General features: G+C 37.2%; 1 protein-coding gene and 1 pseudogene across 6 annotated transcripts in view; both read left to right on the forward strand.

The window, feature by feature from the left end:
* Positions 1 to 14,446, forward strand: part of RC3H1 (ring finger and CCCH-type domains 1) — a 95,762-nt gene that overhangs the window by 57,875 nt on the left and 23,441 nt on the right. For all 6 annotated transcript variants that reach the window (XM_063648474.1, XM_063648476.1, XM_063648479.1 and 3 more), the window contains exons 10-13: positions 5,223 to 5,504; positions 6,161 to 6,375; positions 8,253 to 8,623; positions 9,099 to 9,266. In XM_063648474.1, coding sequence (XP_063504544.1) covers positions 5,223 to 5,504; positions 6,161 to 6,375; positions 8,253 to 8,623; positions 9,099 to 9,266 — 1,036 coding nt within the window. The remainder of the gene's footprint in view (positions 1 to 5,222; positions 5,505 to 6,160; positions 6,376 to 8,252; positions 8,624 to 9,098; positions 9,267 to 14,446) is intronic.
* On the forward strand, positions 896 to 1,014 carry LOC129022527 (5S ribosomal RNA; annotated as a pseudogene).

The raw sequence follows: 14,446 nt of genomic DNA on the forward strand, positions 1-14,446 counted from the left end.
CCAAAAATGCTTGAAAGCCAACTTGACACCGCAAGTTGAAAATTCCACACCTGACCTTGTGATGGATAGCAGTCAAAACTTCATGCACAAAATTATTTAAAATAATGTATAAAATTACTTCTAGACTATATGTAAAAGATGTATATGAAATATAAATGAATTTTGTGTTATATATTTGGGTCTTATCCCCAAGACATCTCCTTATGTATATGCAAATATTCCAAAATCCAAGAGAAATCCAAAACTTGAAACACTTGTCGTCTCAAGCATTTCAGGTAAGAGATATTCAACCTGTACATAATTTTTAAAAATGAAAAGCAGTTTCTTCAGCTTTTATTGCATCATGCCTATAGATAGGAAAGTATTTTATGATTAGCTAAATCTAAAAGTGGGTCATTTTCACTCCAAAAAAAATTAAAAGTCTAAGAATTTCAATCAATTTTGACTTAATTTAACTAATTGCATAATGTATTTCCAGTGGAAAATTTTGCCCTTGGCTCAGTTTAACAGATTCTTTTAAACTTCAAGGACAAGGTAATTTCAGGGATGTTAAATTTTTTCAGCTCATTGAAGAAAGGAAAAGCCTCTTAATTTTTTTTATTTTTATTTTATTTTATTTTATTTTTTAAAAATAAAGACAGGGTCTCCATATGTTGCCCAGGCTGGTCTCAAACTCCTGGGCTTAAGGGAGCCTCCTGCCTTGGCCTCCCAAAGTGCTAGGATTACAGGCAGGAGCCACCACACCCACTGCCTCTTAATTTATTTATAAATCCAATGTAACACTTCCATTAAATTTGACAAAGATAACACAAAACTGCAAATCTATCACACGTATTAATATTAAAAATCTCAAAAATTTAAATATAATTCAGTAATACATTACAATAAATGCCATGTCTATGGGCATAACACCCTGAATCCACCTGAGCTCATCTGATCTCGGAAACTAAGCATGGTCAGGCCCAGTTAGTACTTGGATGGGAGACTACCTGGGAATATTGGGTGCTGTAGGTTTTTTTTTTTTAATATATATAAATAATATAATTTTTTTTTAAAGAAAAGAAAATAGATGCCATGACTCTGCAAAAGTAGTACAATATAATTATCAAAACTTAGAAAATAACATGATAATATCCAAAAAATGCCAAAGGCTTTTGAATAAAATTGAATGTCAATTAAAAATCAAATTCCAGCAAGGTGCCGGTGGCTCACACCTGTAACCCCAGCACTTTGGGAGGCTGAGGTGGGTGGATCACAAGGTCAAGAGACTGAGACCATCCTGGCCAACATTGTGAAACCCCGTCTCTACTAAAAATACAAAAATTAGCTGGATATGGTGGCATGCGCCTGTAGACCCAGCTACTCGGGAGGCTGAGGCAGGAGAATCACTTGAACCCAGGAGGTGGAGGTTGCAGTGAGCTGAGATTGCGCCATTGCACTCCAGCCTGAACGACAGTGTGAGACTCTTGTCTCCAAAAAAAAAAAATCAAAATTCCTTAATAAGAAATACCATACTTTCTCAGCATGGTAATAAATTATATTGTAAATCAGAAGCCAACATAATAGTATGATGCTTAATTAGTAAAATATTCAGTTCACTCTCATTAAAGTCAAGGATAAAGAAAAATTTTCTGCTAGTAATTAATAGTAAATTTTTCTACCACTGTTATTTAACATTGTGGAAGTAGTAGCTAATGTATGTAAGAAAGAATAAAATAGCCATAAAATTATTGGGAAAAACTTTAGTACTAGAAACAAAAGAAATGAGAATTTAGTAAGATGGCAAATTTTAAAAATCACAAAAATGAATTGCCCTCATGTAAACTAAAAAGAGAAACATAACCAATTTAAAAATAAGTTAAAATTAAGGATCTCTTCCAGGGTGTATATAAATTGAACCAATAAATTACCTAGGAACATAAGAGAAATATTGAGTAAACATACTGTGTTCTTGGATATGGTTTGACGCTAGGAAAGTTTCATTTTCCCATAAACAACAAATTCCAAGAAATCCGAATTTAAATCTCACCATGATGATGTTAAGATCCTATCAAAAATTCACTTGTAAAGAATAAATAGGTACAAATAGCCAGGAAAATTCTGAAAATTCTGAAAAAAAAGTTTTCGACAGGAACTAGACTAATAACTATTAACCTGTATTATGGACTACAGTGAATAAAAGACTATAGTCTTTTGCGTAGGAATAGATAGATTAATGAAATGCAATAGAGAATCTGGGAGGAGTTTGAGATGCATATAGGAGCTTAGCATATGTGCTAAAGGTGGCATTTCACATCAGTGACCAAATGAATGATGGAAAATAACTGTCACCTATTTGAAAAATAGAGCTGGATTCTTACCACAATCTTTATACTAAAATGAACTCTAGATGTATAAGAGATTTAAATATTTAGGAAGGCAAGAAACCACAGAATAGTGAGAGGGTTTTTGGTTGTTTGTTTTTAGTTGTTAAATAAGGAAAGAAGGAAAAGATTTTTTTAAGAACTGCAACCCAGCATCCATAAAGGAAAAGATTGATAAATTTGTTTACATAAAAATTATAAAACTAAGATATGGTACAAATACAGTTTTTTATAAAAAGCTTGGTGAGGAAATGACATACAGAGGGCTGATATCCTAACATAAAATGAGTTCTTACAAATCTGTAAGAAGGAGAGGAACCAATAGATTTATGGATCATAAACATAGTTTACAGAAGAAATACTAATGGCCAATTATCCTGTGAAACTATGTTCAATCTCACTAGTTGTTAAAGAAATGCAAATTAAAGCAACTTAGTATTTTTGGACTACCAAATTAACAAGACCAATACTGCCCAGTATTTGATGAGGTTTTGAAAGACATTTTCCTTCATGATCAGTAGGACTTAAAATAGTTTGAGAGAGCAGTATGACATAAAAATTTCTAATTTGCGTGCTCTTTGACCTCATTCTGCCTTTGCTTATTTGGTTATTCACATGAGGTGCAAGTACATGTTCATAATTATCTGTTACTTTTTTTTTGAGACAGGATCTCACTGTGTCTCCCAGGCTGGAGTGCAGTGATGCGATCATGGCCCACTGCAGCCTCGACTTCCAGGCTCCAATGATCCTCTCACCTCAGCCTCCCGAGAAGCTGGGACCACAGGTGCATGCCACCATGCCCAGCTAATTTTTGTATTTTTGGTAGAGACAGTTTTCCCATGTTTCCCAGGCTGTTTTTGAACTCCTGAGCTCAAGTGATCCACCCATCTCAGCCTCCCAAAGCGCTGGGATTACAGGCGTGAGCCACTGTGCCCAGCACATTATTTTAATAGCCAAAAAAAAACCCAACCAGCCTAAAATGAACTGACATAAAGGGATATCTAAGATTATTAAGTGGAGGGAAAAATTAGCAGTAATACATGACTCAACTGCTGCAAATAATAATCTTATATGAATATAAAGCTAATGTATAAAGGAACAATTCCATATAATGATATACTAGACTTTCAACAATAATTATCCCTGAAGGGTAGTTTTCTCCCCAACCTCAGAAATTTGTCAGTTTTGGGAAACGTGGAAAAATAGCATTATTACTCTGATGGGGTTTTATTTTTTTTTTTAATTTACTTTTTTTTGTTTTTTGAGACAGGGTCTCGCTCTGTCGCCCAGGCTGGAGTGCAGTGGCACAATCTCGGCTCACTGCAACCTCCGCCTCCTGGGCTCAAGCAATTCTCCTGTCTCAGCCTCCCGAGTAGCTGGGACTACAGGTGCCTGCCACCACACCCAGCCAATTTTTGTATTTTTAGTAGAGACGGGGTTTCACCATATTGGTCAGGCTGGTCTCAACTCCTGACCTCAAGTGATCTGCCTGCCTCGGCCTTCCAAAGTGCTGGGATTACAGGTGTGAGCCACCGCGCCAAGCCGAGGTTTTATTTTTCAAAATAAAAATGCATTAGCAGTTGTAAATGGACTTGCTTTCTTTGTTAAGGAACAAAGATCCTGGAGTCTGATGGCTTATATTTTTTCCTTTGGTTAGATTTCAGAATCGATGTGCTTGTTGTACCACAAGCATCTGTTTAAACTTAGGCAATTATTCTGTATTGGTTCCATTAACCTACTTTTTAAATAACTTTAATTTTGTATTGGCATACATAACATCAGCATCTCTGAAGCAGTTCTAATAAAAGTCACTATCCTTAATTGCTTAAATTTTTTTTTTGAAACAGGGTCTCACTGTGTTGCCTAGGCTGGAGTACAGTGGTGCAATCTTGGCTCACTGCAACCTCTGCCTCAGGCTCAAGTGATCCTCCCGCCTCAGCCTCCCAAGTAGCTGGGACCACAGGCATGCACCACCACACCCGGTTCAGTTTTTATATTTTTGGTAAAGACAAGGTTTCACCATGTTGCTCAGGCTGGTCTCAAACTCCTGAGCTCAAGTGATTCGCCCGTTTCGGCCTCCCAGAGTGCTGGGATTACTGTTGTGAGCCACAGTGCCTGGCTGCTTAAATTTTTTAACAGAGTAAATGATAAGTGTTTCACAGTGCATACTGGCTTTGTTTTTCTTTTATTCCTAATTTTTTAACATTGGCTCATTGTATCCCAAGGCATTTGAGGGAGAGCTGAAGTAAAATGTTTCAGAAACTATCTTCTAAAGATTTTTCTACTAGCTTCTCCAATAAGTTTTAGAAATACAAATGTCCACAGAAATATATTATAGCAAAAATATTAATAGCATAATTTATAATATGACAAATGTTACTCTTTTTTTTGAGACAGAATCTCGCTTTGTCGCCAGGCTGGAGTTCAGTGGTGTGATCTCGGCTCACTGCAACCGCTGCCTCCCAGGCTCAAGCGATTCTCCTGCCTTAGTCTCCCGAGTAGTTGGGACCACAGGCACACGCCACCACACCCAGCTAATTTTTGTATTTTTATTAGAGACGGGGCTTCACCATGTTGGCCAGACTGGTCTCGATCTTAACCTCGTGATCCGCCCACCTCGGCCTCCCAAATTGCTGGGATTACAGGCGTGAGCCACAGCACCTGGCCTATGTTACACATTTTTATGAGGAATTTTATACTTAATATGTCTTGCTGCTAGAGATTTTATGCAAAATATACACACTGATAGAGTTAATGTTTCAAGAGAGAATATTTCTAGAAAATAATATTAAGTACATTTTAGTTCTTGGTTTTGCTTTTATATTTGCTTTTTGATATGTGCCTATGCTTTTTATATAGATTTCGTAAAATGAACAAGCGCCTGGTTCCGAGAAGACCCTTGAGTGCCTCTTTGGGTCAACTTAATGAGGTGGGCCTGCCTTCAGCAGCTATCCTTCCAGATGAAGGTGCAGTGGATCTCCCTAGCAGAAAACCTCCTGCTCTGCCAAATGGAATTGTATCAACAGGGAATACAGTAACACAGCTTATTCCACGAGGGACAGACCCCAGCTATGATTCTAGTCTGAAACCAGGAAAAATAGATCATCTGAGCAGTAGTGCTCCTGGATCCCCTCCTGACCTGTACGTCATTTTTCCTAACTCTTATTTCAAAATTTCTTCTTCATAAAGTCGAAGGAAGATAGAATAATTAATGTTTGGGATTAAAAAAAAAAAAACCCTGATTTTTTTTTTTTTTGGTCTTTATTTTGTTGCTTTTTTATTTCCCATGCTAGTGTTTTTAAAGAAACAATTAGCATAGCCAGGCATGGTAGCTCATGCCTATAATCCCAGCACTTTGGGAGGCTGAGGTGGACGGGTCACTTGAGGCCAGGAGTTCGAGACCAGCCTGGCCAACATGATGAAACCCATTTCTACTAAAAATACAAAAATTAGCCAGGCATGGTGGCACATGCCTGTAATCCCAGCTACTTGGGAGGCTGAGGCATGAGAATCACCTGAACCCAGGAGGCGGAGGTTGCAGTGAGCCGAGATTGCACCACTGCACTCCAGCCTGGGCGACAGAGCGACAGAGCGACAGAGCGAGACTCTGTCTCAAAAAAAAAAAGAAAAGAAACAATTAACGTAGGGGAAATAAGATTAAAAAATTGCAAATTTTGTAGAAGAGAGGACTGTTAGAATAAGTGAGTTTCCCAAATTGTAGCAATCTTTTTTACTTGTAACAATTTATGCACATGAGAAGTATTTTTTAAACAACTTCCATAATATTATTCCCTTAGGCTAGAATCTGTTCCTAAGAGTATTTCTGCCTTACCTGTGAATCCACATCCTATACCTCCAAGGGGGCCAGCAGATCTGCCTCCAATGCCTGTTACCAAACCACTTCAGATGGTACCTCGAGGTTCTCAGTTATATCCAGCACAACAGACGGATGTTTATTATCAGGATCCTCGAGGAGCGGCTCCACCATTTGAACCAGCACCTTATCAGCAGGGTAACGATTTTTCATTTATATTGCTCACCTTTCTTAGGAATTATCAGAACTGTTCAGGTCAGAGTGATCATTTACACAGTAGCCTCTTTAAGATAAGTAAATGTATAAATGCATTTTTTAATACTTTGGAAAAATTGAGATTTTATGATTAACTAAATACTATGAAATAAATGAAACAAAGTAATAAAAATCAAACCGCCATATCTACTAAAAGCAGTTGCATAATACATGTGTTCATATGTAATATTTATGGAAATAACAACTCACACAAGTAGGCAATGGAAATTTGCTGAGTAAGGCAGCATATATTCTCCTGACCAAAATTTTCTTCAAGCATGAAAAAAGAATTAATATTATAGTATGTGTAAATTAAACACCCACAGTACATTTTTCTTCCTTTTAATTATTATTTTTCTGGGCCCTGTAATATATATGAAAAAATGCAGCATACACACCTTTAGAGAGTTTACAGAATAGAATAAATAATGGTAAAGAATAGAAAACTATTTATATGCGTGAGTAGTAGATGCGTGTGTGTGGTGTTCATGTATGTGTTAAAAATTAAGTGATCTGTTGTGGTTAATATGAGCTCGATAGAGATTGACTGAAAGACTCAAGGGAGATCATTGAGAACTTGAGGAATCAAAAAGACTTAATGGAAGAAATGCACTAAATAGAGGTATTTGGAATAGAAAAAAAAATTTGAATGGATTGGAAAAATGAGAGTTGAGTTAGGAGGCTGTTAATCCTGATGTGAGTATTGAGGAATTAGTGTGGTGGGAAAGGAGAAGAAGGGATTTCAAAAATAGACAAATTTGAAAATTAGCCAGCCTTAATGATAATACCAGGTATGGAGAATGAAGGACAGAAAATAAACTAACGTTTTACATATACAATTTATATGTAAAATAAACACTGAATGATTTTAAGTATTGGATCTCTCTGTCAGAAGCAGTGTAGTACTATAATTTTTAAAACGGGAATAGATTAAAAGTGCTCTCTTTTTCCGAGTCTGTCATTTAATTTTGAATCATGTTGTCTTCTCTACGTTCATTCATGAGAATGTTTTTTAATTGATATGGCATTACTAATTCATGCAAAATATGATAAAACGTGATTTATATCTTCCTTTTGACCATCCATTATAGGAAAAATGCAACTATTTTTGTAGCCTGGTTTCAATTTTAGGTAAATTATTTTAGCTATATTAAGCAGAAAGAGATTTAGTGCAGGAGTTAGGTGCCTGCCATATTGGTGGAGGTACTAAAGAAGCAAACAATGCTCCAGAGCTAGCTGCCAAGAGAACTTGTTACAATGAGGAAGCAGTAGAAGTAGAAACTTCTGTCCTAACTACTTAATGCCAAGATCACGTCATTTGAGGCAAAAGTCTGAAAATTGAGAAACTATTGCCACAACTGTTGTCTCAAGAACTGTAGAGCCAAGCAGTAGCTATTAATCTGCACCAGTAAAATTGGCCTTTTGTGTTCCATGTCCCCTCCCAGTTATTTCAGTTTCAAATTCAAAACTCATGCAAGTGATTGATTTGTGGAACCTGACTTCAAGGATATCTGGGAAATGTAGTTTTTTTGTTTTCCAATGTCTTCATTACATTAAGACACACCAGAAAGAGGGTCAAACAATGAGAGCCAATCTACTATTATAGATTATAAGTAGGGTGGTTTTTTCAATGACTTTTACAGATAATTTTTGCTTATTTTTTAAAAAGCTAACCTGATTATATGAGCAGATGGAAAACTCCTAAAGAAATAAGTAGATTATTAATACTTTAGTGTTTCAGTATTTTAAAAGGTAAAATCTTACATAGAAAACTAAACTGGCTCATTATTTGCCTTTGGGTCCTCTTTTGTATTGTACAGGTATGTATTATACTCCACCACCACAATGTGTGTCCCGCTTTGTCCGACCTCCACCATCTGCTCCTGAACCTGCTCCTCCCTACTTGGATCATTATCCACCCTACCTCCAAGAACGTGTTGTAAACTCTCAGTATGGCACACAGCCACAGCAGTACCCACCTATATACCCATCTCACTATGATGGCCGTCGAGTGTACCCTGCTCAGTCTTACACGAGAGAAGAGATATTCCGAGAAAGCCCTATACCCATTGAGATTCCACCTGCAGCAGTACCATCGTATGTACCAGAATCCAGAGAAAGATACCAACAGATCGAGAGTTACTATCCAGTGGCTCCTCATCCAACTCAGATCAGACCTTCGTACCTCAGAGTATGCTGTATTTTTTTTATTACATAGACTTAATTTGACTATTGCTTGCTGTGATTCCTTTTTATGCAATGACAATAACCCTTTGATGAATTCTTTTTTATAAGAGAGCTTCTTTTTTTTTTAATCTTTTCATAATTTGGGTAGTTTTTTTTTTTAAACTATATAATGAGAAAAAAATCTGCCTCCTCCCCCCTAATTAACCTTTCTTAGTTTCTGAACTTTAGATGGTTTAATTAACAATTCTAGATCTACTTGGAAATTATGACCAAATAAAAGAAACCTAAATTTAGCTATTTGGAAGATCTTGAGAGTTTGGGGGGTTTTGTTTTACTTTGTTCTATTAAGTGTTGGTGTTTCCAAATGTTAAGAAGGGTATGCAAGCTGTTTCATAACTTAAAATATACGCTGAGTGTATTAAATGAATTAATCTGTCCTGAAATTCTCTTTCAATTTTAACTAAGCTTTCTATTTTTAGGAACCTTCTTATAGCCGGCTTCCTCCTCCTCCCCAGCCTCATCCTAGTCTAGATGAACTACATCGCCGACGAAAGGAAATAATGGCCCAGCTAGAGGAAAGAAAGGTTATCTCTCCTCCTCCTTTTGCACCTTCACCAACCTTGCCTCCTACCTTTCATCCGGAAGAAGTAAGCAAATCATTTTTAGCCTCATTTATCCGTGTTTTTGTGTGTGTGTCTGGGTTAAGTCATCTTTGCCTATTCCCAATGGTATGAAGATTTTTTTTCCTGTTTTCTTCTAAAAGGTTTATTATCATTTAGCTCTACAATCCATCTAGAACTGATTTTTGTATGTATGTAATGTAATGTATTAGGAGTCAAGATCCTTTTTTTTTTTTGTTCCTATAAGGCATTGACTCAGCACAATTTAATGAAATCGGCATGCTTTCCCTGGTGTCCTGCTTTATCATAATCAGGTGACCACACACGTGTTTCCTGACCCTATTCTTTTCCATCAGTCTATTTCTATCCTTGAACCGATGCCACATTCTATTCGTGTAGTTTTATAATAAGTCTCAATATGTGGTGTTTATATTTTCTAGTATTGTTATTTTTCAAGAATCAGCATGTTGATTTCCACAAAAACATCTGCTCCAGTTTTGATTAGGATTACATCAGATCTCTAAATCTGTGCTGTCCAATATGGTAGCCACTAGCCACATGTGGCTGTTGAACATGTAATATGTGTCCAGTTTAAGTTCAGATGTACTGTAGTCATCAAATACACACTGAATTCAAGGATTTCATACCAAAAATGTAAAATTCACTAATATTTTTGATATATTGGATTAAATACAATTATTAAAATTAATTTCACCTGTTTTTATTTTTAATGTGGCCACTAAAATGTTTTAATTTTATATGTGGATCACATTATATTTCTGTTAGACAGTGTTACTTTATTTTTATTTATTTATTTTTTTGAGACGAGTCTCACTCTGTCACTCAGGCTGGAGTGCAATGGCACAGTTTTGGTTCACTGCAGCCTCTGCCTCCCAGGTTCAAGCAATTCTCATTCCTCAGCCTCTCAAGTAGCTGGGACTGCAGGTACACACCACTACTCCTAGCTAATTTTTGTATCTTTTTTTTTTTTTTTTTTTTTTGAGTCAGAGTCTCACTCTGTCGCCCAGGCCAGAGTACAGTGGTGCAATCTCAACTCACTGCAACCTCCACCTCCTGGGTTCAAGTGATTCTCCTGCCCCAGCCTCCCGAGTAACTGAGATTACAGGCGTGCACCACCACGCCCGACTATAATTTTTGTATTTTTAGTAGAGACATGGTTTTACCATGTTGGCCAGGCTGGTCTCGAACTGCTAACCTCAGGTGATCCTCCCACCTCAGCTTCCCAAAGTGCTGGGATTACAGGCGTGAGACACCACACCAGGCCTAGACGGTGTTGTCTTAGATCAATATGATGAGAAGTGACATCTTTCTTTTTTTTGAGACGGAGTCTTGCTCTTTCGCCAGGCTGGAGTGCAGTGATGCGATCTCAGCTCACTGCAACCACCGCCTCCCGGGTTCAAGTGATTCTCCTGTCTCAGCCTCCCAAGTAGCTGGGACTACAGGCATGAGCCACCATGCCCGGCTAATTTTTTGTATTTTAGTAGAGACGGGGTTTCACCATGTTGGCCAAGATGGTCTTGATCTCTTGACCTCAGGTGATCTGCCTGCCTTGGCCTCCCAAAGTGCTGGGATTACAGGCATGAGCCACTGCGCCCGGCTGAGAAGTGACATCTTTCTAATATCAAGTCTCTATGAACATGATATACCCCTTCATTTATTTGGATTTTCTTTATACTTCATACTTCAGTGTCTTGCGCATCTTACATTGAATTTATTCCTAGATAACCAATGTTTTTTGAAACTATTTTAAATAGAATTGTTTGGAAATTTTTATTTTCTATTATTAATATAGAGAAATTAAATAGATTTTTATGTATTGACCCTTCTATTCAGCAGACTTGCTAAATTTCTTTATTTACAATACTGTTAGTAGATTCTTTTGAATTTTCTGTGCACACAGTTATGTCCTCTGAATAATCTTTTTTCTCCTTTTTAATCCTTTTGTTTTGTCTTTGTCTTATTATTTTGGACTCCAGCATAATACTGAATAGAAGTCATGATAACACATATTCTTGACTCCTTTCTAATCTTTGAGTAAATGGAGCTTTTAATAATAATTTACCATTATCATTTTTGCTGTAGGCTTTTTGGTAGAAAATCTTTATCATATTTATGAAGCTTTTCTCTAATCCTAGTTTCAGAATTATTTTAAATAAGAAAGAATATCAAAGATTTATTTAACTCAGTAATGAGGAAACCAGCCAGAAAAGTTGGTTTAATGAATAGGAAAGAACAGGTTAAATATAGATAGTGAAAATCAGAAAAAAAAAACAGTCAAATAAGATTGCTTTAAAAAAAACTGGTTAATCTATCACAGGGCAATAACCATAATTTGGGGAGTCAACTTCTTTGTATTTCTGTATGACAGTGCTACTAGTTGTAGTGAATAAGTGTTGTCTTATTATCTTAATGTCTATATGGTCTACAGTGATGTTCGTTTTTCTATTTCTATATTGGTAATTTTTTTTTGTCAGTCCTGCTAGGGGTTTATCAATTTTATTCATCTTTTCAAAAAACCAACTTTTTTTGTTTAAATTTTGTGAGACAGAGTCTTGCTCTGTCGCCCAGGCTGGAGTGCTTGGTGTGATCTCGGCTCACTGCAACCTCTGCCTCCCGGGTTCAAGCGATTCTCCTGCCTCAGCCTTCCCCAGTAACTGGGATTACAGGCATGTGCCACCACACCCAGCTAATTTTTTTGTATTTTTAGTAAAGATGGGGTTTCACCATGTTGGCCAGGCTGGTCTCGAACTCCTGACCTCAAATGATCTGCCCACCTTGGCCTTCCAAAGTGCTGGGATTACAAGCGTGAGCTACTGCGCCCAGCCCAAAAAATCCAACTTTAAAGTAATTGTATTTGTTTTGTTGATTGTACATACTGCTTTAGCTTATAGTTTGTATTTTTTTTTAAATAATCAAGTAAGATTTCTCAGGATTACAGTTGATACTATGTAAGGAACTTATCTTGCATCCTTTATATATAGAATTATGATTCTAAACATTGCTAACTGACAAATCATGAATAATAAATGAAAATTGAGAAGTACATCACACATAGTAAATAGTATCTTGTTGGGTGTATGAAGGAAGTCTACTAAATAGAAGTTGTTCACAATATCTAGTTTTCCCATCTAAACTCTTTGGATGAGTTTTCCACAAAAATGTAGGTTATTAGTAAAGTCACAGCATCTTCTATTAATGTAGTTTTATTTGTAAAGTAAAAACAGCCAGGTGTGCATTAGCTCACACCTGTAATCCCACACTTTGGGAGGCTAAGGTGGGAAGATTGCTTGAGCCCAGGAGTTCAAGACCAGTCTGAGCAACATAGTGAGACCCCATCCCTACAAATTTAAAAATAAAAATTAGCTAGATGTGGTGGGACACGCCTATAGTCCCAGCTACTTGGGAGGCTGAGGTGGGAAGATCGGGAGGATTGCTTGAACCTGGGAGGTCCGTGCTGTAGTGAGCTGTGATTGTGCTACTGCACTCCAGCCTGGATAACAAAGACCCTGTCTCAGAAAAATTAGAGGGGCGGAAGAAAAAACAGGTGTGATATTTTTTCAAAAATTCTTTATTAGAGTACACCCTGGAACTTGGTTTTGCCATATTGTTTTATAAGAAATATGGAAAACAATATGACATTGTAAAAAGTGAGCAGTTTTTGGTATCAAACATTCTAAACTTTGAGGTTCAGTTGTGTCCTTCACTATGTGATCTTTTTAAAATTACTTAGCCTCCCTGAAGCCTGAGGTGCACGTTTCTTCATTTATAAATCAAACATAATAAAGCCTACCTCATAGTGGTATGGTGAAGATGAAACATAAGGCATCTGGTATGTAGCAGGCATTCAGTAAATATTTCATATTTATTATTGTTATTTTTACTCCTAATAAAAATTATAATAATGTCTTGCTATTACGGAACATTATCTAGAATGATTTTAGTTACTGAGATGCAAAGATATATATTTAAACCTCAGTTCTGATTGTAAACAACCTGAATACAAAAATTAGCTGGGCATGATGGTGGGCGCCTGTAATCCCAGCTACTCGGGAGACTGAGGCAGGAGAATTGCTTGAACCCAGGAGGCGGAGGTTGCAGTGAGCCGAGATCGCACCACTGCACTCCTTCTCAACAAAAATTTAAAGAGCGAGACTCCTTCTCAACAAAAATTTAAAAATAAATAAATAAAACAACCTGTGTATAGTTGTACTAAATTCATACGTTATAGAAATACATGATATAGAAAGAGAAGTTTCTCCAAAATCTCATTTTCTATAACCGTTTATTATGTATTTAAACTTCTTATATATATTTCACCTTCTTTCTGTGCATGAACTAACATTTTTTTAGTAGACACATGATAATTATACAAGTTTATGGGATACAGAGTGATATTTCTTTCTTTCTTTCTTTCTTTCTTTTTTTTTTTTTTTAATTTTTTGAGGTGGAGTTTTGCTCTTGTTGCCCAGGCTGGAGTGCAATGGTGCGATCACGGCTCACTGCAACCTCTGCCTCCTGGGTTCAAGCGATTCTTCTGCCTCAGCCACCTAAGGAGCTGGGATTAGAGGCATGCGCCACCACGCCCAGCTAATTTTGTATTTTTAGTAGAGATGGGGTTTCTCCATGTTGGTCAGGCTGGTCTTGAACTCCTGACCTCAGGTGATCCGCCTGCCTTGGCCTCCCAAAGTGATATTTCAATACATATATACAATATGCAATGATCAAAGCAGGGTAATTAGCATATCATCTCAAACATTTATCTTTTATTTATATTGGGAACATTCAAAATCCTCTCTTCCTTGGACGATTCGGTATATGATACTCGCTGCTGGAAGGTCAAGGTTACAGAAATGCAGGATGCTTCCAGAGAGTTTCAGGTCACCCTTTGACTGGTAGGCACGTAGCATTTAAATCATTCAGAACAGTCATCTAACTTTTCTTTTCTTTTTTTTTTTGAGACAGACTCTTGCTCTGTTGCCCAGGCTAGAGTGCAGTGGCACGATCTCGGCTCACTGCAACCTCCACCTCCCTCCCGGGTTCAAGCGATTCTCCCGCCTCAGCCTCCCGAGTAGCTGGGATTACAGGCGCCCGCCACCACACTTGGCTAATTTTTTGTATTTTTAGTAGGAACGGGGTTTCACTATGTTGGCCAGGCTGGTCTCGAACTCCTGACCTCGTGATCTGCC

Source organism: Pongo pygmaeus, chromosome 1 (assembly GCF_028885625.2).
Source record: "Pongo pygmaeus isolate AG05252 chromosome 1, NHGRI_mPonPyg2-v2.0_pri, whole genome shotgun sequence".
Classification (NCBI taxonomy): Eukaryota; Metazoa; Chordata; class Mammalia; order Primates; family Hominidae; genus Pongo; species Pongo pygmaeus.